The 26,001-nt window shown below is 48.6% G+C and overlaps 1 protein-coding gene across 1 annotated transcript in view; it reads left to right on the forward strand.

The window, feature by feature from the left end:
• Positions 1–14,224: 14,224 nt before the first annotated feature.
• Positions 14,225–26,001, forward strand: part of OBSL1 (obscurin like cytoskeletal adaptor 1) — a 58,138-nt gene continuing 46,361 nt past the window's right edge. Inside the window, exons 1-4 of the mRNA XM_075319674.1 lie at positions 14,225–14,759; positions 18,517–19,613; positions 20,942–21,208; positions 24,353–24,613. Of these exons, the coding sequence (XP_075175789.1) occupies positions 18,521–19,613; positions 20,942–21,208; positions 24,353–24,613 (1,621 nt within the window). The 5' untranslated portion in view covers positions 14,225–14,759; positions 18,517–18,520. The remainder of the gene's footprint in view (positions 14,760–18,516; positions 19,614–20,941; positions 21,209–24,352; positions 24,614–26,001) is intronic.

Genomic DNA, 26,001 nt, shown 5'->3' on the forward strand with positions numbered 1-26,001 from the left:
TTACCTGTCTGTGTGTGTCTCTTACCCTGTCTCTTTCCCTCTCTTTCCCTGTCTGTCTGTTTCCCTGTGTCTGTCTCTTTGTCTGTGTCTGTCTCATTAACTGTCTGTGTCTGTCTCTTAACCTGTCTCTCTCTTTCCCTGTCTGTCTCTTTCCCTCTCTTTCCCTGTCTGTCTGTTTCCCTGTGTTTGTCTCTGTCTCTTTGTCTGTGTCTGTCTCATTAACTGTCTGTGTCTGTCTCTTAACCTGTCTCTCTCTTTCCCTGTCTGTCTCTTTCCCTCTCTTTCCCTGTCTGTCTGTTTCCCTGTGTTTGTCTCTGTCTCTTTGTCTGTGTCTGTCTCAATAACTGTCTGTGTCTGTCTCTTAACCTGTCTCTCTCTTTCCCTGTCTGTCTCTGCTGTTAACAAAATAGAATGTATTAACAAAAATGTATTCTGCACACAAAAACCACAAAACAAATAGATAGAAATGTAATTATTAAATTGTTGCCTATATTAACCAATCAGAGCTCAGATTAATTAACTGTAGCAAAATAGAAGCTAAGCTGTGATTGGTTGCTATTGGCAGCCTGATAAATCTCCAGGCAACAGAAAGCCCTCCCCCTGACAGTATATATGAGCTCACACATACACATATAGACAGGTCATGTGACTGACAGCTGCCGTATTTCCTATGTGGTACATTTGTTGTTCTTGTAGTTTGGCTGCTTATTAATCAGATTTTTATTTGTGAAGGATAATCCCAGACTTGTGTGTGTTTAGGGCGATTATGTGGCGAGGTTGGTGAGATGTGTGCTGAGGGTGGTGTATGTGTTCCAGCACGTGGTAGTGTGTGGCGCATTGTGTGTTCATATCCCCGAGTGTGGTGAGTATCCCATGTCGGGGCCCCACCTTAGCAACTGTACGGTATATACTCTTTGGCGCCATCGCTCTCACTCTTTAAGTCCCCCTTGTTCACATCTGGCAGCTGTCAATTTGCCCTCAACACTTTTCGTTTCATTTTTTCCCCATTATGTAGATAGGGGCAAAATTGATTGGTAAATTGGAACGCGCGGGGTTAAAATTTTGCCTCACAACATAGCACCCAGCGCTGCCCGGGATACTAACTGTCTCTCTGTTTCTCTCCCATTCTCTGTCTGTCTCCCCCTCTGTATATATCTCTCTGTCTCTCTCTCTATCTCTTTGTCTGTCTCTTTCCCTGTCTGTCTGTCTCTTTCTCCGTCTGTCTCAATCTGTTTCCCTGTCTGTCTATCTATCTCTTTCCCTGTCTGTCTATCTATCTCTGTCACTTTCCCTGTCTGTCTCTTTCCCTGTCTGTCTCTTTCCCTCTCTTTCCCTGACTGTCTCTTTCCCTGTCAGTCTGTCTCTTTGTCTGTGTCTGTCTCTTTGTGTCTGTCTCTTACCCTTTCTATGTCTGTTTCTTACCCTGTCTGTGTCTGCCTCTTTCCCTGTCTGTGTCTGTCTCTTTCCCTGGCTGCATTGTGACACGCCAACATTCCATATAAGGGCGTGGCTGCGCAATCTTCTGAAGTTCTGGCTGCACTGTGGCTCCCAGCTCCATTTGCTTTAATGGAGGCAGGTTTTTTGGTGAATAACTGTAAAGAGCGGGGTTAAAATTTCCCCTCAAAATAGCCTATGACGCTCTCGGGGTCCAGAAGTGTGAGTGTACAAAATTTTGTGGCTTTAGCTGCGACGGTGCAGATGCCAATTCCGAACACACACACACACACACACACACACACACACACACACTCAGCTTTATATATTAGATTATTATTATTATTAGCGAGCTTTTCTCTCCTCTCCCCAATCCTTTTGTACTTGTCATACTGGGGCGCTGATAAGCAGAGGAGGGAGCTTTTCCCCGATATACAGGACTCAGTGGTGATTATTCTATGTTTTGCTCATGGAGAGCGGAGCTCAGAATAACTCTCTGACACTTATTCTGAACCAGCGAAATGTCTCCATCTGCCAAGTGGGTAATCCTGAAGACGTGGACACTTATGTGATGCAATCGGTGCTTCACAATTAATACATCCGTCATTTAGGATTTCTGACATGCACCAGCTGTGCTGACAGTAGGGCTCATATAATAATACTGTAATCCCCTTGACCTTTCTCACCACTATTACTGAATCAGGAGTGATGTAGCACAACGCATCTGCTGTATTCATTCTGTATGTCAGCAAATTACCCCACACCCCACCTCCATTACCTTACCAATCAACAGCGCCTCCTAGTGATCGTTCACAGCTATAACGTTTACATTTGCAGTCTATGCTCCACACTGTATTCAGAGAAATATGTTTGTGCTTATAGAATATATACGTGTATTGTCCTAATTGGACGACCCCTTTAAAGGGAAGGTATCGTCAAAAAAAATAAATAATAATAACTGAAAAAAATGTAAAGTAATAATGTTTAAATGTTTTGTTTAAATATTTTTTTTTTTTTTAATTGTGCAAAATATAAAAAAAAAATTAAAAAGTTTGATATTTTCCACTGTTAAACACTAGGGGGAGCAGCTTCTGAAATCCTACTGAATTTCCACTGTATAAAAAGCTCAGATTACAGCCTGCCGTAAAGTGGGAGGAGTCTGCTCTCCTGTGTGTGATGTCGCCTCCCCTCTCCTAATCTGAGTGTTTACAACAGATAACAGAGAATGACATGTAAGGAAACAATGCACAGCCATTTTCATGGTGACCAGAAATGCCTAAAATCTTTTTGACGCTGCGTTTTTGCCACGATTTGGTGCATTTTTGGCTGCGTTTTGCTGCGTTTTTGATCTCTGCGTTTTGCTGCGTTTTTCAAATGCATTACATGGGCGGAAAACGCAGAAAAACGCAGGAAAGAACTGACATGTCCATTTTTTTTTTTAACTCAAAAACGCAGGTAAAAAAACAGATGTGTGCGGACAGCAAAAATGAAAACTCATAGACTTTGCTGGGGAAGCAAAGTCATGCAGTTTTGAGGCCAAAAACGCACCTGCAAAACGTGCAAAAACGCCGCGAAAAACGCACTGTGCGCACATAGCCTAAAGTGTCACCAAGGACAGCAGGAGTATATATCACACAGGAGAGGATTAGATACACGGCTCAGCAGGCAGTATCACACAGGATAGGATTAGATACACAGCTCAGCAGACAGTATCACACAGGAGAGGATTAGATACACGGCTCAGCAAACAGTATCACACAGGACAGGATTAGATACACAGCTCAGCAAACAGTATCACACAGGACAGGATTAGATACACGGCTCAGCAGACAGTATCACACAGGAGAGGATTAGATACACAGCTCAGCAAACAGTATCACACAGGAGAGGATTAGATACACAGCTCAGCAAACAGTATCACACAGGACAGGATTAGATACACGGCTCAGCAGACAGTATCACACAGGAGAGGATTAGATACACAGCTCAGCAAACAGTATCACACAGGACAGGATTAGATACACAGCTCAGCAAACAGTATCACACAGGACAGGATTAGATACACGGCTCAGCAGACAGTATCACACAGGAGAGGATTAGATACACAGCTCAGCAAACAGTATCACACAGGAGAGGATTAGATACACAGCTCAGCAAACAGTATCACACAGGACAGGATTAGATACACAGCTCAGCAAACAGTATCACACAGGACAGGATTAGATACACGGCTCAGCAGACAGTATCACACAGGAGAGGATTAGATACACGGCTCAGCAGACAGCATCACCCAGGACAGGATTAGATACACGGCTCAGCAGACAGTATCACAAAGGATAGGATTAGATACACAACCCTGCAGACAGTATCACCGGTACACACACAGGTACTCACATGCAGTAGCGCACGCGTGCACACACACACACAATCACCCCTGATGGGGACCTTGTGCCACACACATACAATCACCCCTGATGGGGACCTTGTGCCCCACACACACACACACACACACCTTTCACATCATTCCTCCCTGTGACCTCCGGTGGGCGCTACAGGCAGCTGTGCTGCTTGCCATCCTCCCCTGCGTCCGGCCGACATTTCACACATCCGATCGCATACACTCACACATCCGATCGCATACACTCACACGACCGATCGCATACACTCACACACACTCACGATATCGCACATACCTGTACAATCGCGTGCGCGCACACACACACACACAGCAGCGGCGGGCAGAGCTGGGGAAGCTGCGGCAGCAGGCAGAGCGGGGACTTGGGAGAACGGAGGGAGGGGGGTGTCATTGGAGACGGTAACGGCGGCGGCAGTATCTGGGGCAGAGCAGGGGCTGGCGAGAACGGAAGGATGGGATGTCATCGGAGACAGTAAGGAGGGGAGGGGAGGGGAGGCGGCCCGTACTCACACATCCCGGCGGGTGACAGGGGTAAAGTGGAGCAAACAGCACACGCTGTGAGCTCCACAATAATGGCGCTGAACTCCTCCCTCTTGTGTTCTGGACAGCCCAGGGGGCGCGTCCACGTCACAGCAGACGCCCACTGTAACGTATGGCATGGGGTCGGAGCCCGACTATCAGAGTCTATGCACAGGGGCTGCCATAAAGGAAGGAGTTACTGTCGTTACCCACAAGGCAAATCCAGCATGGCAGCCCCCAGTGCCTCCAGTAAAATAAGAATTACATAAAAACTAAATAAGCTGCGATTTTCATTTTGTATTAGAAATACTTGATTTCATAATCACTATTTTTAATACAAAAATAAAAAACCGCGATACCTTCCCTTTAAGTGAGTGAATAATGCGCTATTAACAAGCAGTCTTTTACTGCAGTACCCCACATGGTCACCAGAGGGCACTACCATTCTCATCATTACGTTCTGTACTATGCGGTTTATGTACTATATTAAGGACATTTTTTTTAAACATTAATTTGGAAACTCCTAATCCTTCCCAACTCCTTGAGAGCTTGTTCTTACCCGTTGGCAGCTTGGACTGGTCCTATCCCTCTAAGCCTGAGCCGAGGGGTAAGATGGCGCCCGACGTGGCCTGGTTCTCTCTATATAAACACTGAAATTCCCCTTTATAAGCCGGACCCGGGCCGGTGTTCTCTTATCTATGGCACTTAGCTCAGGAAAGCGCCACTTAACCTCTGTTTTTCTCCTTGTCTGGACATTAATTCACGCTGGAGGGAGAGGCAAAGCGTGCGAGATTAAAAGGCGAAGCGTAACGGTTGTATCTGGTGACTTATTCCTGTATAAAAATAACACTATATCTACCCATTACATGATGTGTATCCTGGATTATTCAGCTGATCCCTTCTCATGCTCTACCTCTAATTCTCAGTTGTCTCTGAGCTGGTGGGTGCAGACTGGCTGCTATGATGTCTCCCATACACAGCACACACAAAGCAGAAGACCACCATGTTTCCCCAAAAATAAGAAAGGTCGTATATAATTTTTTTCCTCCGGGCTTATTTTCAGGGGATGTCTTATATTTTCCCATAAATCCACATTTATTATTGAAGAAAATCTAAATTTATTCCAATGTAATCGTCATCACATTCTGGAACATCAACATTTTGTGTTCCTCCTATTACTGGGTCAGATGCACATTTTCTTATCTGATCTGCTGTTCTCATGGTCCAGTTTTATAGTGGTGGGTATATACCAGATTTACAAAGGTTTACATTACCTGCTTACTTTTTTTATTCTCTATGTACTGCTAATTGTACCCCCAAAATGAAGCAGACACCCCCTAAAAGAATCACACTTACCAGACCCCAGACAATTAGAGTTGGCAAGTGAATGGGCTCTCACATACAGATCTGCGTCGATATCAGGTCCCCCTGTGCTCTACAGCGGTTGGCTCCCCCTGGTGACTGGAAGCAGTATCACTTGCGTGGAGTGATACTGGTACCTGATCTGTTTGTGAGAGCTGCAGTGCAATGACAGTAACGCAGATCTCTGTGTGAGAGCCCACGCACCATTGGTACTTGCCAACCGTAATTGTTTGGGGTCTGCTGAGTGCAATTTTTTTTATGGGGGTGGGGGTCTGCTTCCTTTAGGGATGTTTGATTTCTTTCATGAAGAGTCCTACTGTAGTTTTGAACTTTTTTAACTGCTTGCATACTTTCTTATAGAACTGCAAATAAGGCTTATTTTTGGAGTAGGGCTTACATTTTAAGCATGCTCAAAAAAGCCCCCCAAAAAAATCTAACTAGGGCTTATTTTAGGGAAAATTTTATATGTAGTAATAACAATAATATTAGTAAATACTTTCAATTAGAAATGTAGTATAGTTCTCCGGATTGGCTTTGTCGCTCACTTTGTGTTCAGGGCATTGCAGCTTAGGTATCCATGGTTACAAACATGCATATAGTGACAGTTATTTGCTAGTGGATGTAACCATGAATATCTAGGCTACTGTAATACCCTTGACATAAGGTCAGCGACATGGCTAATTAGGAGAACTATACTAGATTTCTAATTGGAGGTATTTGCTAATATTATTATTATTATTATTACACTTGCTACATATTGTAGATGGGAATACCCCTTTAAATTAAAAAAAAAATAAATAAAAAAAAAATATATATATATATATTTAGCTGTTTGATGCATAAAGTTGCATGTTTTGCATTTGCAGAATGTGGCAAAAAAATGTTGTGGTGCACACTCCACTGAGGGAATGGAGTATCCAAAAATTGTACAAAAATGTAACAATTTTTACGAAGAGTAAAAACCTCTGGAAACTCGAACCCACAATGGAAAACGAGATAAAAAAAAGAGAAACAATGTAGATAAACGAATGAAAAAGTGACTTTGAAAAAAGGCTCAACTAAAAAGATGAATAAACAAACATTTGGCATAAAAAAGAAGTGCAAAAGTAAGGCTGGATGACACACTTTATTTGTTTAAGGGTGGCAGCATAAATGTGATGCCCTGGACTAGCCAGGTAGTCACAGGCAGACCCCCTGCACAAACACCAGCCTAAAAAGGTATCAACAGCCAACCTAAAAACCCTGAGTCACCCCTCTCAGGTCTTGACATTCACTCCCGGGGGCGGAGCCATGCAGTTGGCCACGCCCACCGAGGAGTTTGGATAGCCTGAGGCAGGAAAAACAGAGAGTTGAGTTTGGGAAGTGAAAAGGAGAGGAGGTGAAGTGGAGTAGAGAGGAGTAACGTCTGTCAGGGATATGGGTCGGAGCCCGGGCACTTTGGCTAGGAGGCAGACGGTGGTGGTCGCCTACAGGAGCCGGGAAGACAGCCGGTGCAACCGTCAGGGACCGGGACAGTGTAGTGGCCCGCCGGTACCAAACCGGAGAACCAAACGGAAACCGGAGCACCAGGAGGGGTACTCAGACCCAGTACGAGGCCCAGAAGCCACTGGACCGAGTCAAATTCACTGATTGGGGTCTGGACCTTAGGTTCTTTCCCACCCAAGTCCCGACTGAAGGCAACAGCCCAACAAGGGGGATAGAAAGCCACCGCCCAGGCATAGAGATCCCACGGGCCAGCGTCTGCGGGCAAACGGGCTCCTCGACACCCACTAGCCGGGGAGCGGACTCCCGTCGCTGAAGCGAAGGAAGTCAGCATTCTACTACAGAGGTGCAGGAGAAAGGCGGGAACCACCAACCTGAGTAAGGGGCAAAGCGCAGTCGGCTGCGGGCACCGATCACCATCCTTTTGGTTTACCAGAGACTCCAGTGTATTTATAATAGTGAGTACAACAGTGCCCTCGGGCAGCGCATCGCACCTCACAACCACCGGGCCCTGGGACCATCTCCCCCTGCCCACGGAGGGGTCAACAGCAGGCTGCACAACACCGTCCCCGGGAGCCTAGTTAACGGCAGCGGTGGTGTCCACACTCACCACAACCCGTGGTGGCGTCATGAACTTAACCTCCAAACAACCGCGGCCCCGGCCGTGGACCTCCCCACTGAACACCACCCCTCACGTAGCGCCAGACTCCCTTCAGAGCGACGTGACCCTCGGGTCCGCGAGGAGCTCGAGCCACCCACCGACGAGCACAGATCTGAGCCCCGGGGCGGTACATAAAGGGGCTCTAAGATGGCATTAATATTCTCTAAGGGGTAATTCATTATTACTGGGGTAAGGGGCGCAATCCTCGCATTCTCCCGGGCGCTGGTAACGCACTCACTGACTGTCACTCAGTTTTCTCAGAAATGGATAAGGATTCGGGACAAACAAGAAGACTCAATGACAACTATTTTTTGGACTTTTTTTCATTTATTTTGCACCTTAAAGCCGCCCCCCTCCCCTGTAGGGTGACCGTGCCATTCTAGGGTGCAGGCAGGAGCTCTGGGAACAGCACCGGGATTCTGTGAAATCTATATAGGGAATTTCCATGAAGTCAGAGCCGCTCTCCGGGGGTCCTATATTTATAGGTTTACCTACGTGGGCTTCCCTGGGCGCAGTCTGAGCGAGCGAGGTCTCTGTCGGGTCACTTTGTGGGGTCACTGCAGAGGTTGCTCCCCTTTTTTTCGGGTTATAGGCACGTTTTAGGGCTCGTCTCAGGTTGCTTAGGATTCTATACATAGGGCCGCGGCTGGGAATATGCAGACTGACCCTCCTCTGTGGCCGTGTCATTGCTGCGGTATTTTTGGGAATGGCAGCTGCAACCCCCTCCCCCTTTCCTTTAGCCTCTTGTGTTGTATCTGACGCTACATAGCACGCAGGTACCAATACCCCGGAGGAGGGTCGCCCTCGTCACCCATCACCCTTGCTGGGTAATGCAGCATTGTGCTTTTAAAGTAATTGACGCAGGTGCTGATTGGGGGGGTACGAAGAGTTGGACCCCACCAATCAGATATTGAAGGCCAATTCCATCCATATTCTGGTCCTGGAATCAGTGTATAAATGAAAAGTTCTGCAACTTTCTAATATAATTTGTGTTTCATTTCCTTCCATTTTCAATATCTCTGCTTGCTGTCAGTTATTTACATTCAGATCCAGTTGGCTCATCCTTACCTAGTGCTCCTTCATGTGTGTCCTCCTGCACTCGGCTCATTAGATGGAGGTGACTGGGCATGTATGTCCTCCTGCACTCGGCTCATTAGATGGAGGGGACTGGGCATGTGTGTCCTCCTGCACTCGGCTCATTAGATGGAGGTGACTGGGCATGTGCGTCCTCCTGCACTTGGCTCATTAGATGGAGGGGACTGAGCATGTGTGTCCTCCTGCACTCGGCTCATTAGATGGAGGTGACTGGGCATGTGTGTCCTCCTGCACTCGGCTCATTAGATGGAGGTGACTGGGCATGTGCGTCCTCCTGCACTTGGCTCATTAGATGGAGGTGACTGGGCATGTGCGTCCTCCTGCACTTGGCTCATTAGATGGAGGGGTCTGGGCATGTGTGTCCTCCTGCACTCGGCTCATTAGATGGAGGTGACTGGGCATGTGCGTCCTCCTGCACTTGGCTCATTAGATGGAGGGGACTGAGCATGTGTGTCCTCCTGCACTCGGCTCATTAGATGGAGGTGACTGGGCATGTGTGTCCTCCTGCACTCGGCTCATTAGATGGAGGGGACTGGGCATGTGTGTCCTCCTGCACTCGGCTCATTAGGTGGAGGTGACTGGGCATGTGCGTCCTCCTGCACTCGGCTCATTAGGTGGAGGTGACTGGGCATGTGTGTCCTCCTGCACTCGGCTCATTAGGTGGAGGTGACTGGGCATTTGTGTCCTCCTGCACTCGGCTCATTAGGTGGAGGTGACTGGGCATTTGTGTCCTCCTGCACTCGGCTCATTAGATGGAGGGGACTGGGCATGTGTGTCCTCCTGCACTCGGCTCATTAGATGGAGGGGACTGGGCATGTGTGCCCTCCTGCACTCGGCTCATTAGGTGGAGGTGACTGGGCATGTGTGTCATCCTGCACTCGGCTCATTAGATGGAGGGGACTGGGCATGTGTGTCATCCTGCACTCGGCTCATTAGATGGAGGTGACTGGGCATGTGTGTCATCCTACACTCGGCTCATTAGATGGAGGGGACTGGGCATGTGTGTCCTCCTGCACTCGGCTCATTAGATGGAGGGGACTGGGCATGTGTGTCCTCCTGCACTCGGCTCATTAGATGGAGGGGACTGGGCATGTGCGTCATCCTGCACTCGGCTCATTAGGTGGAGGGGACTGGGCATGTGTGTCCTCCTGCACTCGGCTCATTAGATGGAGGGGACTGGGCATGTGTGTCATCCTGCACTCGGCTCATTAGGTGGAGAGGACTGGGCATGTGTGTCCTCCTGCACTCGGCTCATTAGATGGAGGGGACTGGGCATGTGTGTCCTCCTGCACTCGGCTCATTAGATGGAGGGGACTGGGCATGTGTGTCCTCCTGCACTCGGCTCATTAGGTGGAGGGGACTGGGCATGTGTGTCCTCCTGCACTCGGCTCATTAGGTGGAGAGGACTGGGCATGTGTGTCCTCCTGCACTCGGCTCATTAGATGGAGGGGACTGGGCATGTGTGTCCTCCTGCACTCGGCTCATTAGATGGAGGTGACTGGGCATGTGTGTCCTCCTGCACTCGGCTCATTAGATGGAGGGGACTGGGCATGTGTGTCATCCTGCACTCGGCTCATTAGGTGGAGAGGACTGGGCATGTGTGTCCTCCTGCACTCGGCTCATTAGGTGGAGGTGACTGGGCATGTGTGTCCTCCTGCACTCGGCTCATTAGATGGAGGTGACTGGGCATATGTGTCCTCCTGCACTCGGCTCATTAGGTGGAGGGGACTGGGCATGTGTGTCCTCCTGCACTCGGCTCATTAGGTGAAGAGGACTGGGCATGTGTGTCCTCCTGCACTCGGCTCACTAGGTGGAGGTGACTGGGCATGTGTGTCCTCCTGCACTCGGCTCATTAGGTAGAGGTGACTGGGCATGTGTGTCCTCCTGCACTCGGCTCATTAGATGGAGGTGACTGGACATGTGTGTCCTCCTGCACTCGGCTCATTAGATGGAGGGGACTGGGCATGTGTGTCCTCCTGCACTCGGCTCATTAGATGGAGGGGACTGGGCATGTGTGTCATCCTGCACTCGGCTCATTAGATGGAGGTGACTGGGCATGTGTGTCCTCCTGCACTCGGCTCATTAGATGGAGGGGACTGGGCATGTGTGTCATCCTGCACTCGGCTCATTAGATGGAGGGGACTGGGCATGTGTGTCCTCCTGCACTCGGCTCATTAGATGGAGGGGACTGGGCATGTGTGTCATCCTGCACTCGGCTCATTAGATGGAGGTGACTGGGCATGTGTGTCCTCCTGCACTCGGCTCATTAGATGGAGGGGACTGGGCATGTGTGTCATCCTGCACTCGGCTCATTAGATGGAGGTGACTGGGCATGTGTGTCCTCCAGTGGAGCACCCCACGGGGCCTGGGGGGGAATACTCGTCGACAGGCCGCTAAAGGCTCGGGGGATGTCACAGGTGGCCTGCCCGATTTTGTGACCCCGAGGTGTCCACGGAAGGGATGGATGGGATGGAGAGGATGAGGGTAGTAGTGGATGAGGGTGAGGATGATTGTCTCGTGACGCCACCAGTGGTACGTGGCCAGGGATTAGCCGCCGCTGCTGTCGCTGTCCTCTGGGGCGGATGATGTTGCAGCAAGTATGGTTCTGCTCCCCACAGGTGGAGCGGGCCCCGGGGAGGATGATGAGGGGGTAGTGGCCGTTGGCGCCGAAGCGCGGGGCAATGGCAATCAAAAGGCTGAGTCAGCTACTGCGGTTCCAGGTCTTTTACTCACTGTCTTAGATTGCCCAGGAGGTACCGGTCACCGCTGTGATGGGCCCCAGCCGATCCCGGATAAGTTAGAGGTAGCCACCGGTATTTGAAAGCGTCCTTTCCAAGGGATGCCCCTCCAGGAGTGAGGAACCTGGATTGAGCTTTCCGCTCCAAGCCTCAGGCCCCGTGAAAGAAGAGAAGAAGAAAGTGGTGTTGTGTCGCCAGAACTGTAGTCCCAACTTGGCTGTCAAGAGTGTGCCGATTGCTCCTACTTCTACCCCAATTGGTGTCCGGCCCCCAGATGGTTGTCCTAATGGCCGGGAAAGTCCCATGCCTCGTGATGGCCACCCCCTGTCTACCCTAGTCCAGTTCCCCAGTGAGAAGGCTCCTAAGCTTTATGTAAATTGAATTGTGGAAACACCAGTGATTAGCACCCTCCATACCCGAGATGAGTACAGCACCTTAAGTGAGGCGCAGTACCCTGTAGCAACTGAAGCTGCAGGGGCACCACACTAGCACTCGGCCCAATAGCTGGAGATGACTGGGCATGTGTGTCCTCCAACACTCGGCTCAATAGCTGGATGTGACTGAGCATGTGTGTCCTCCAGCACTCGGCTCAATAGCTGGAGGTGACTGAGCATGTGTGTCCTCCAGCACTCGGCTCAATAGCTGGAGGTGACTGAGCATGTGTGTCCTCCAACACTCAGCTCATTAGGTGGAGGGAATTGGGCATGTGTGTCCTCCAGCACTCGGCTCAATAGCTGGAGGTGACTGAGCGTGTGTCTCCTCCAACACTCAGCTCATTAGGTGGAGGTGATTGAGCACTATTGAACACTTGACTCAATAGATGGAGGTGACTGGGAATGTGTGTCCGTCAGCACTCAGCTCATTAAGTGGAGGGAACTGGGCGTGTGTGTCCTCCAGCACGCGGCTCATTGGGTGGAAGTGAATGAGTGTATATATGTACACCAGCATTGAGCTCATTAGGTGGAGGGGACTGGGCATGTGTGTCCTCCAGTACTCAGATCATTAGGTGGAGGGCACCCTGATCCCCAGGTGATCTCATATTGTGTAAGAATATAGCGCCCCGGAAAACCAGGTAGTTGAACATGTAGGCCCCCGCATAACACCCATCCCACGAAGGGTTATATCAGCCGACCTTAAACCCTAGTCACCCCCCTCAGGGAAGGACGGACACACCAGTGGGTGGGACCAGGTGGATAGGGAACGCCCACCTAGGGGTCTGGAGAGCCCAGGGCGGGAAAACAGTCAGATGAGATTGTGTTAACATTCAAGTATAGTAGAGGTGCCAGCTGACAGGTGCCAGGGATGGAGCCCTGACACCTTGGCTAGGTGGCAGACGGTAGCCAGAGTCTGCAGGAGACGGGAAGAAGGCTGCGAAGATCCGAGGTGGACCGGGACAGGGTTTTAGCCCGCCGGTACCAACACCGGAGAACCGACCCGGAAACCGTGTGCACAGAGGGGGTACTTGGACCCTGAAGCCAGGACCGGCACCAACTGCCTAGCTAATTAACTAATTGAGGGCAGGATTTTAAGTCCTGTCCCAACCTAAGTCCCGAAAAGTAGACAACCACCCACAGAGAGGGATAGGGCAACCACCAGGGCCCGTAGATCCCAAGGGTCAGTGTCAGACGGGCACAACTTTCAACCAAAGGAGCGGGAGCGGACTCCTGCGTTTCACACCGGGAAGTCCTACCTACAACACACTGAGTGCAGAGGAGAGAGACTTTGACTACCAACCCGGGTGTGGGATCAGATACGCCCGTCTGCGGCAGCCGGCCATCATCACCTTGGTTTACCACAGGACTTGTGTGCTTTATTCGACCGTGAGTAACATCCCCGGCCTGGCCAGGTGCGCCGGCCCCTGCAATCACCATCCACCGCACAGAGACACTGGGCCCCGGGACATCCATCTCTACCCACGGAGGGGTTAACATCCAGCTGCCAGCCCAACGTCCCCGGGAGCCCCGCAACGGCAGCGGTGGTGGTACATCTCACCACACACCGTGGGTGGCGTCACAGACATTGTAAAACCAATCCCGTATAAATACGTCCCCTTTTATTTGGAGTGTCCGCGCGACCCCCGGGTCGGGAGAACCCCTCGAGCCGCACCGTAGATCCGGATCCGAGCAGCACGGGGGCGGCACAAGAACATTTCATAACTTGTCCTTTTAACACAAACATGACAAATATCAATAATTTTATGCTATTTGCCGTGAAGAACCCCTTTAAGTGGCATTGAGCTGAGTGTGCCAGCGTCTGACCGGTCAGTTATGGGGTGGTGGCACGGACCCGGTATGTGCGCGGCCACAGGAGCTGATTTGTAGTGTTACACGATACCCGATCCGGGTGTTTGATTCGGGTGGGATCAGCGATACGGTGTATTATAAGAGCCGCGCACAGATACTGTATCAGGCTGGTATGTGAGCGGTGCCAGGCGGCATGCTGTGACAGGCTCATGCCACACGCCAAATATCTTTTTGTGTCCCTGTCTGGTCCGGGTGGGGGGTGTCGGACTGTCCCACAGGAGCTGGTGTGATGGATCGCAGACCAGTAGAGCGCAGTGATTATGTCGGAAGTGATAGGAGAGGAATGCATTGCTGACATTCATCTACAGCATGGTGGGGGGGTCCCGACCATTACGTTATCTTATATCCAAAAGAAATGCATGTGGCACGCCCCGGCATGCCTATCTGTACCAATCAATCACTGGCATGGCCGCCACATACTCCTAAGTATGAAACAGATCCCACCAGGAGGCGTTCATGACCGGGTCTCAGCTTCCACCTGTTTCTGCATTACAACCCTTTTTGCTCGGCCGTCAGCTCCTTCTCTCCTGTGTTTCTGGGGCTTATGACAGAATCAGCTGCTAGAACATTTTATCTGGAGACTAAAATTAGGATTGTTTCTGTATGAGGAGGAGCCGGAGCCTGTCCGCAGCTCAGATCCACACGGCCAAGACCCCCGGACAAAGGATCCTTCACGAGACCCAAGAAGGGGTCTAAAGGAACCAGAGCCGACACCTCAGAGCGGGAGGGAACGTTCAGCAATATCACAGGTACTGATGAGTAAGGAGATCAGATCTAAAATGCAATCATGGGCGGCACGGTGGCTCAGTGGTTAGCACTTCAGTCTTGTGGTGGCTCAGTGGTTAGCACTTCAGTCTTGTGGTGGCTCAGTGGTTAGCACTTCAGTCTTGTGGTGGCTCAGTGGTTAGCACTGCAGTCTTGCAGCGCTGGGATCCTGGGTTCAAATCCCACCAAGGACACCATCTGCAAGGAGTGTGTATGTTCTCCCCGTGTTTGCGTGGGTTCCCTCCGGTTTCCTCCCACACTCCAAAAACATACTAATAGGAAACTTAGATTGTGAGTCCCAATGGGGACAGTGTTGCCAATGTATGTAAAGTGCTGTGGAATTAATAGCGCTATATAAATGAATAAATATTATTATTATAATCTATTGTTATCTGTTATCTGCTGTCTAGGACTGACTGATGCATAGCTCACCCCTTAAAATGTGCCGAGCTCTTGTGACCGGACGGTGCACTTCAGTGATCTCCACTGCAAAAATGCAACTCTCCTGCGCCAACAGTTGCTAGATCGAGAATTCGGACCCGACCCAAATTCACTGAACCTGTCCCGATCTCCAATTCCCTTTACAAAGGGAAAGTTCTGCAACTTTTCAATACTTTTTGGCCCTGTTTCGTCTTTTTCTCTGTACCTTTTTTGGGGAGTGGTGCCTTTTTTTCATTATTGTGCCTTATTTAAGCTACATTGTTTCATATGCTTATTTTTGGCCCAGATTCATCATTGCCTTTGATTAGTGTTGAGCGGACCCGGATCGGCAAAATCCGGATCGGCAATATCCGGATCCGCACGGTTTGAGCGGCAGATCCGAGTCCGCTCAACTCTACCATTGATGTCTTTGTGTTTATTGTTGTGCGTTTTTTTTTTTTGTTACACCCAATTTTTAATTGTATTTACACCTTTTTTTTAAGTCTATTTTATATTCCTGGTTCTTTTTGCTTTTTTTTTGGTCACTTTTTTGGATGGAGTTTTGCAATTCCAGATGTTTTCACTAGTGATGAGCGAGCACTAAGATGATCGGGTGCGACTCGAGTACTGAGAATATTGGAGATCAATAGGGAACTTGAGTCTTTCGGTAAAACGCAGAGTCCCCCATTGACTTCCATTATGATTGTTGCTTGGTACTTGAATCTCGCCTGTCCGAGTGTCCGACCTGCTCGTTCGAGTACCGAGCACTTGAGCATCTTAGTGCTCGCTCATCACTAGTTTTCACCTAAGGCTATGTGCCCACGCTGCGGAAAATGCGCGGATTTTGCCGTGGATTTCTCGCGGAAATGCCGCAGATTTTTCAGAAATCTGCAGCACAGCTACTCCCCAGCCATTTCTATGGCATTTGGAAAATGCTGTGCCCACGCTGCGGATTTTTCCGCAGCGGAAATCATGCGGATTTCCGTGCGGAAAAATCTGCAGCATGTCAATTATTGTTGCGGATTTACCTGCGGATTTTGCCTATTCAATTGAATGTAAAAAAAACGCAAAATCTGCAATGAAATCGGCGTCAAATCCGCAACAAATCCGCAGAAAATCAGCACCTATGAAAAGGTGTGGATTCCGGGGGAATGCTGCGGATTTAGCTGCAGAAAAATCCGCAGATACAGAGTCCCGTGGGCACATAGCCTTAAGATCAATTGCGACTTTTTAAAAAGTCACAGAATTTAGCGCAATTGTTATCCGCTCCCCCCTTTTGTATTTTTGAGTAATTCAGTGTTTTGGCTCAAATTTTACCCTATTTTGAAACGTGATTTTTGATGCCAAAAAGTTCCAAAAACATTTCAAGAATCCATGAATCCTCTGCGCCATTTTGAAGAACTTGGCGTCAAAAACGGCAACTGATACCTCAAGACAAAATGGAAAAGTGACTTAGAGAACAGTGATGAATCGCGATCTTTGTTGTTATGGATCCAGTTTTCCTTATCAATATATACTGCTCAAAAAAATAAAGGGAACACCAAAATACAAAATCCTTGTTTAAGTCTTCCCTTTATTTTTTGAGCAATATATTTTAGCTTAATTTATCAATTGCGACTCTTTTGAATAGTCACTATTTTTTTAGTGCAATTGTACTATATCTAATTTTATATTTGGGCTGTTCAAGACCAAGGTGTTACATTATAAAGGATTCTGCAACTTTGTAACTTTTTGTTTTGCAACAAAGGTAAAACACAAGAATAAAAACCCTGCTTTTTTGATTTTGCAACAAATTCTCAAAAGGCGATGTGCTATTTTGAAAAATATGGCACAGAAAATATCAACACGTATCACAAGACAAAAAATGGTGACTCAGGGTCTGTAGGTCCCATTTTTCCCCCATTCGGTAACTATCGTCAGTTGATGGAATGTGACTTGTTTAGATCCGGAAACTGAAATCCTGTCCTGGTTTGATGCTGCTCACAGCTGAGACTTTGTTACAATTGTGTCCAGTCGAGTCAATAAACACATCTGCAGATGATAACACTCTCTCCTGTCCAGGCAATTTGTTACAATGTAACAGTTTCTAGATTAGACTTTGTAAATCTGATACAATTGTATTAAATTCTCATCATTGGGGTTTTACAAAACTTTCATATTGATTCCTAGAATTGATCAGTACCGGATCAGTAGAGGTCCAAGTTCCAGTACCTCCCCAATTAGGCTAGGTTCACACTTCCGTTTTTTTTTTCATCAGTCACAATCCGTCGCTTTGAGGAATTACGGTATCCTGCAAAATATTTTGCAGGAATCCAGTTTTTCCCCATAGACTTCTATTAGTGACGGTTTGCAACTGATGATGCTGCGTTGCATCCGCTGCGTCGCGGTCAGTCGTTTTTTAACTGACCGCCGGGCGGGAGCAACGCAGCCTGTAACGTTTTTTGAGCAGCCCAATCCGTAGGATTTTGCTGCTCATGCTCTCTGGCTCCCTGCACCCATAACCAGGATACACATCGGGTAACCAGGCAATGCACTTTGGTTAGTTACCCGATATTTACAGTGGTTACGTGTGCAGGGAGCCAGCGCCAAACGGTGTACGCTGGTATCCAAGATAAATATCGGGTAACCAAGCAAAAAATGCTTTGCTTTTAGTTACCCAATATTTACCCTGGATACGTGTGCAAGGAGGCCGACACTTCCCCACTTGGCTCCTCCCCCTCCTGCACTCCGCATGTATACACACTCACACACACTAACACACTCACACACACACTCACTCACACACACACTCACTTGTCCCCAGCCCTACAGTCCCCGCGGCACTGATGTCCTCAGCGCCACAGCCCCGCTCGGCTCCGCCCCCTCACGCTCCGCCCCCTCGCGCTCCGCCCCCCGCACACAACGGAGTCCGACAATGATTTCTGTTCTTTGTCATCCGTTGTACAACGCATCAGTCACATGCATCAAGCAACGCATGTGACTGATGCAAAACAACGGAAATGTGAACCTAGCCTTAGCTGCGGTGGTGCTCGGCTGCTTCAGAGCCCTGTAAACAATGCACGGAACACAACCCCTGAAATGAGCGATCGGTGGCGGAATTCCCTTCCGGTCAGGATATTTTATTTAGCATTTGGATGTAAACAATAATGTTCTCATCCGCTGACAGTAAACATATTTATTTAAACATATATTTTAAAAAAATTGCAAACTTTTTTAAGCAATAATTTGTCCTATTGGTCTCAGGCATGCCGGATTATCGGAATTGTGCCGCAGCCCTAATCTCGTTCCTTGCTTTTAATGGGATGCTCTTTTTTCTTGCAGGTAGATGGCGGCTTTGTCCCTCCCGCCACAGAGCTCGCACTTGGGATTAGACATGCCGGGGAGCGCTCCTCGCTTTCTGTCTTTTCCTCGTTCAGTCACCGCGCCCGTTGGCACTCATGCCATAATGAGATGTCGTATAAGCGGAGATCCACCACCCAATGTATTGTGGGAACGCGTAGGAAATATCCGACTGGAGCTGGGGGATAGATGCTACGCACAGAGAGATGGGGACTGGTACCAGTTGGTCATCAGTGACTTGCGGCTGGAGGATTCGGGACATTACATGTGCAGAGCTAGTAACTGGTCGGGTGAAGGATATGCGGGGGCCAAGCTAACTGTGACGCTCAACAGCACTGTGGTCAACGAGCCATGTATGGGTCCACCAAGTGAAGTATTTCCATTCACAAAGTTGGCCAACATATCTTCCTCCATCGCCGAGCCTCCTTCCGAGACACACCAATTGGATACGACCAACAGTGATGACCACCAATCTGAAGGCCCTGACTTCTCCCCATATTTCCTGCTCCTTCCAAGGTCACAGAGGTTGACCCGTGGTCAAAGTGGAGAGTTTACTTGCAATGTTTTAGGGAAACCAGAGCCTACAATTCGCTGGGAAAAAGATGGAAGGGGCCTTGAAGAGATTTTCGATAGATCTCACTACCAATTATCTCCCGAGGGTCACTCGTTAAGCATTACTCATATTCGCCCCCCTGACGCTGGCGTCTATGTATGTCGGGCCTCTAATTCTGTTGGGCAATGCTTGGCTGCAGCAGTGCTGCTGGTGGACCCGACTCCACGGCAAGGTCCGGAACCGATTCCAGGGGACCCTCCCGCTCAGGTGAAAGTGTTCACAGTCAACGAAGGCAAACACGCCAAACTGCGCTGTCTGGTTACTGGGAAACCAAGGCCTGAGATTGTCTGGCGCAAGGACGGGCGTGCGGTCAGCCCTGGTCGCCGGACACTCATTTACGAAGACCGTGATGGCCACTTTATACTCAAAGTGCTGTTCTGTCGCCAACAAGACCGGGGCTTGTATGTGTGCGGTGCCTCAAACACAGCTGGAAACACACTCAGTGCCGTCATGTTACATGTAAGAGGTACGTAGGAGGTGCATGAAACGTGCGTAAGGGAATTGCTGTATATGATATTGTACCCTATGTTCTTCCAAGGCAGGCAATAGAGGTGTTGGATCTACATGATCACATAGGGCACGAAACTATAGAAGGGGGTATTGTGGCCATCTGCAGTGTAAGCTTGCATCCTTGGCCAACCCTTAAGATGTAGCTACGTTCTCCTTGACACCAGGACCTGAGAATGAAGGTTGATAGGCTGACAGTTGGCCCTGCATTGCCTTCATTCTTCTGCCCTGGTGCCAAAGAACACCCTACTGTGCAGGGAGTTGCATTGTAGCCCAGATCAAGTGGATGGGACTGGGTGCAGGGAAAAATTAGGGGTCCCCCACAATCATCAAGTGGTTGCCTATCTTCGTCATTTCCCATAATTTTTAAAGTTAGAAATACCCTTTAAAAACTGCTGGACCCAATGCAAAATCTGCCCTAGATCCAGACCCCCAACATTAGATAGTATATTCTTTACGAGGACCTGCCGTATTTGCAATCTCTTCACCTCCTTGGCGATGCTATCCTCATTGTGCACCATCAATTGCCCATTTGGTCTCTTGTGCCAAAGTACATGTGTGCATCAAAACGAATGCATTAAAAGCTCGTAACGTAACGCAACTGCAAAAATGGCACTAGACGGTCATGTGCTGGTCACGCTGGTAAAGTGATCGGTAAATATTGCTCGACATTTACCAATGAGATCTATTTGAGGGGTCGTATAACCTAAACATAGAAGCCCAATGCTTCAGCCAGTCCAGAATCTGCGCTGTTACGAGGCTACGAGCATGGATGGTTTTTTTCGAGAGTCCATTAATATAAATATGGATAAACCCTTTAAATGGTGTTGTTTAATGGCAGATGTTCATGTCATGTCACTACGGGGGTCAATGGACGACCGTGCAGCCTCGGAAGAGAAAGGGGCGCAGGGGATGTCTCGAATAAACCTCTTAGAAATTGATTAAAACTCGGTGATTCTGAGTAGTCAGAAATAATGACTGTGAGATAAGACTGCACACGGTGTGGGATGCCGAGGTCTGCGCAGGAAAAAGTTCAAAGTTTATTTAGATTTTATTTCAGATGTATTGGAGCAATAGAAAATAAATGTGGTTGCAAAAGTGTAACAATCCCTTTAAGGATAGAGGACATCTATGTAGACAGCCTGAAATAAATGAAAGAAAATTATATAGATTTTTGCATTTGGCTTGTGAGAGTTCCTTTCAGTTGGTACAGGAATTTTTCATTATAAAATGAATTTATAAAGTGTTGTGATTTGTGAGGATTATGACTCGTGGTCTCTTCCCCAGAGGTGGGCGATCGCTTTCCAGCTCCGCTGAGGGACGTGGCCGTGAGAGAGGGGCAGGATGCCGTTTTGGAGTGTTCGGTTCCGGAAGGGACCCGGACATCGTGGTACCTGGAGGATCAGAGACTTCACCCAGGAAAGCGACATCTAATGGAGGAACATGGCACCACCAGACGACTGATCATCCGAGGGGCCCGGACTGATGATGACGGGGTCTATGTATGCCAGACTCATAGAGGGGCCCAGAGTATTGCCGAAGTCGCTGTGAGAGGTGAGCTACACACCCAATTTATCATGTACTAGCTGAAGTACCCGGGTGTTGCCCGGGATAATAACTGTCTCTCTTCGAGTTTCTGTCTGTCTCTGTGTGTCTGTCTCTGTCTGTATCAGTTTCTCTATATCAGTCTCTCTGTCTGCCTCTCTCTATCTCTGTGTCTCTCTATTTCTCTGTGTCTGTCTATCTCTCTCTATCTGTCTGTCAGTCTCATCCCCGTCTGTCTCTTTCCCTATCTGTCTCTTTTCAGGTCTGTCTCTTTCCCTGTCTGTCTCTTTCCAGGGCTATCTTTTTCCAGAGCTGTCTCTTTCCAGAGCTGTCTCTTTCCAGGGCTGTCTCTTTCCAGGGCTGTTTCTTTCCAGGTCTGTCTCTTTCCAGGGCTGTCTCTTTCCAGGTCTGTCTCTTTCCAGGTCTGTCTCTTTCCAGGGCTGTCTCTTTCCAGGTCTGTCTTTGCCCGTCTGTCTCTTTGCCCGTCTGTCTCTTTGCCTGTCTGTCTCTTTTCCTGTCTGTCTCTTTGCCCATCTGTCTCTTTGCCCATCTGTCTCTTTGCCCATCTGTCTCTTTGCCCGTCTGTCTCTTTGCCCGTCTGTCTCTTTGCCCATCTGTCTCTTTGCCTGTATGTTTCTTTGCCAGTCTGTCTCTTTCCAGGTCTGTCTCTTTGCCCGTCTGTCTCTTTGCCTGTCTGTCTCTTTGCCCGCCTGTCTCTTTGCCCGTCTGTCTCTTTGCCCGTCTGTCTCTTTGCCCGTCTGTCTCTTTGCCCGTCTGTCTCTTTGCCTGTATGTCTCTTTCCAGGTCTGTCTCTTTCCAGGGCTGTCTCTTTCCAGGGCTGTCTCTTTCCAGGGCTGTATCTTTGCCCGTCTGTCTTTGTCTCTATCTCTCTGTCTCTTTCCCCGTCTCTGTCTGTGTTTCTGTCTGTCTCTTTCCAGGTCTATTCTCTCTGTCTCTGTCTCGCTCTGTCTCTCTCTATCCGTCTCCCCACTGACATCTTATTACCTCACACATAAGCTTCTTATACTAACAGTTTATTTTGTTAATATAGCAACCACTGGCAATTGCTATTAATAGCTTCTAGCTCCCACCTCCATTCAGTTTAATGGAGACATGTTTTTTGGAGAGTAACTGTAAAACGCGGGGTTACATTTTCCTCTCAAAACATAGTCTATTGCGTTCCCTGAATCACATGGGGCGTCTGTGCAAAATTTCGTGATTGTAAATGCGATGGTGCGGATTCCTTTAGCGGACACATACACACACACACACACACACACACATACACACACACACACACACACACATACATACAAACATACACACACATACACACATACACACATACATACATACACACACATACACACACATACACACACACACACACACACACATACACACATACATACAAACATACATACAAACATACACACACACACACACATACACACACACACACACACACACATACATACATACAAACATACACACACATATACATACACACACACTGAGCTTTATATATTAGATTAGTCAATTTCATATTTAAAGGGGACTTTTAACTGGATTTTTACTATTTAAATTAAGTATCTCCTCCAATTGGTACTGACCAATGATTTTGGAACAGTTTTTCTTTTTCTTCTGGGACCCTTCGTTCCAAAGTTATGCCCCCCTAAATAAAGATGCAAATGTTCCTTTCAATCACTTGGGTTGAACTGCTCTGTGGGCGTTTGCTTTATCTCTTTCGATGTTGGCCAATCAAAACACAGCCACACCCACAGAGTTCTGCCGGTTGATGGGAAAATTTGCAACTTTATTACCAGAAGCATTAAAGTGGGACTGAGAGGGGCAGCAAATACAGCAAAAAGGTTTCAGAGTCAGTGGAGGGGCAGAAATTAGAGGAAATGCTCATTTTAAACAAAAAAGAATCCTGTAAAAAGTCCCCTTTAAAAGGGGTTGCTCCATCTGGGACATTCATGGCAGGGCCGGACATATCATTGGTGCAACAGGGGCCCGAGAGATTGGGGGGCCCATTTTTACTTTCAAAACAGTTAGAATTGTGAATTTTAATGGGTTTTTGGGCTTCAAAGAGCCCAGATACTGTTTTTGCACAGGGGCCCTTTTCTGTCCGTGTCCGTCAGTGATTCATGGTATAGCCACAGTGCATTGTGGGTGCTAGGACGGTACAGTAAATGTTCACAGGCAATGAATAGGGCCAGACTCACCTGCCAACCAGTGGTGGGAGCGGAGTTACACAGATTAGCTGGACTACCTGGCAGGTGACACCTAGTCCAGCAGTGATAATCTCCTGCTGATAAAACACTGATTGTACTGAAACTACAGCAAACTGCTGAGAAAGTCACATATATATGGAATCGGGGGGTCTCTGCCCATACATTATGCTGTTGTCAGAATAAATATATGAGTCATTGCATATTATTTCAAGAAGTGCAGAATTCCTTAGGTGGTCACCAAATGGGCTAATGGGTACAAGATGCCAAAAACTGAGACAGTAGGGACTTCAGTGGCCCTGACCATTTGCCCACAGGAGGGCCTAAAATGATGATGATGGTCCTGAGCGTAGGTGATGTGTCTGTTTTGCGATAAGGCTACTTTCACACATCAGTTTTTTAGCATCAGGCACAATCCGACGCGTGCCTGATACAACGGTTCCGGCGCAGAATATGCAAAAACGGATGCGCCAGATCCTCTTTTTAAAAAACAAATCCGGCGGCCGCATCCGTTTTTTGCCGCATTATGCCAGATCTAGCGTCCATAGGCTTCCATTGTAAATCACGCCGTATCGCGCCGGATCCGGTGCAATGCGTTTTTTTTGTCAGAGACAAAAAACGTTACAAGAGACGTTCCATCCGGCCGGCGCATTAGCCAATTATGCCGGATCCGGCAAAAGCCGGATGCAACGCAATGCCATCCAGCAGAATCCGGCGCTAATACAAATCCATGGGGATAAAATGGATCTGGCGCCGGATCCATTTTATTCGTTTTTTTTCCGGATTGTGCCTGATGGAAAAAAAGTGATGTGTGAAAGTAGCCTAACAGTAAAGTAAGATATGAGTGGTGTGTATAGATTTGTGGCCCCCATATTGTATTGTGCCCACTTATGACCAGAATGTGGAATTTCCCTTTTAGGGCCCATTGTGAAGAAGCTGCCCCGACGCTTGGAAGTTGCTGAAGGTGGAAACGCCGCATTTTGTGCCGAGACTGAAAGTGAAGTGGAGCAGGTCGGTTGGACCCGCGACGGTCACATCCTTTCCGAGGATCATCGAACGGTTGTGAAAAGTTTTGGAAGGACCCATGTGTTGGTGATGGTTGGGGTGACCCAAAAAGATGGCGGTATTATACAGTTCCACGCGGGTCTCTCCGAATCCTCCTGTCATCTCCGGGTGAAAGGTAAGTGAGGACAAATGGACAATTATGGATGAGTGACCCTCAAGCGCAGTGGTGGTCCCAGAGGTCAGACCCCTGCCCGTCAGCTATCCGGTGGGCTGGTGATAATTTGCAGTATTGGGAGTGACCCAGTAAGGAATGTCAGACCTTGATACAATTCGGTGACACATGATGATGATGAGTAGGAGTTAACACTGATGAAGGTTTCTGTTGTACATGAGAACTCTTGGCATTTCGCAGGTTAATCCGCGGGAGCTCAGAAGACGTCGTGCGGTGCTGAGCCACCTCTTCCTTGCATATTGTTGGATTAACGAAATCCTACGTGGCGCTGGGACATGTCTGACTAATGAGATAACCAAATGCTTCTCCGTATGTTCGGCATTCTGAATCATAACAGCTCAATCTCTTTTCCCGTCCCTTGTGACAGATTTCTTCCAGTCTTAAAGTCACAGGCTCGCCTTATCCGCCTTTGCCTCCACATTAGGAAATGTATTTTCAGTAACTCCCTAAAGGGATAGTCAGGAAAACAAAATTGATACATTGTGTTCTGAGAGGGCGGGGCATAGCACAGGGATTCTCTCTGTGACTGTTTGAGAGGGCGGGGCATAGCACAGGGATTCTCTCTGTGACTGTTTCTGAGAGGGCGGGGCATAGCACAGGGATTCTCTCTGTGACTGTTTCTGAGAGGGCGGGGCATAGCACAGGGATTCTCTCTGTGACTGTATCTGAGAGGGCGGGGCATAGCACAGGGATTCTCTCTGTGACTGTATCTGAGAGGGCGGGGCTTAGCACAGGGATTCTCTCTGTGACTGTTTCTGAGAGGGCGGGGCATAGCACAAGGATTCTCTGTGACTGTTTCTGAGAGGGCGGGGCATAGCACAAGGATTCTCTGTGACTATATCTGAGAGGGCGGGGCATAGCACAGGGATTCTCTCTGTGAATGTTTCTGAGAGGGCGGGGCATAGCACAGGGATTCTCTCTGTGACTGTTTCTGAGAGGGCGGGGCATAGCACAGGGATTCTCTCTGTGACTGTTTCTGAGAGGGCGGGGCATAGCACAGGGATTCTCTCTGTGACTGTTTCTGAGAGGGCGGGGCATAGCACAGGGATTCTCTCTGTGACTGTTTCGGAGAGGGCGGGGCATAGCACAGGGATTCTCTCTGTGAATGTTTCTGAGAGGGCAGGGCATAGCACAGGGATTCTCTCTGTGACTGTTTCTGAGAGGGTGGGGCACAGCACAGGGATTCTTTGTGACTGTATCTGAGAGGGCGGGGCATAGCACATGGATTCTCTCTGTGACTGTATCTGAGAGGGCGGGGCACAGCACAGGGATTCTTTGTGACTGTATCTGAGAGGGCGGGGCATAGCACAGGGATTCTCTGTGACTGTATC

This window comes from Anomaloglossus baeobatrachus, chromosome 7 (assembly GCF_048569485.1).
Source record: "Anomaloglossus baeobatrachus isolate aAnoBae1 chromosome 7, aAnoBae1.hap1, whole genome shotgun sequence".
Classification (NCBI taxonomy): Eukaryota; Metazoa; Chordata; class Amphibia; order Anura; family Aromobatidae; genus Anomaloglossus; species Anomaloglossus baeobatrachus.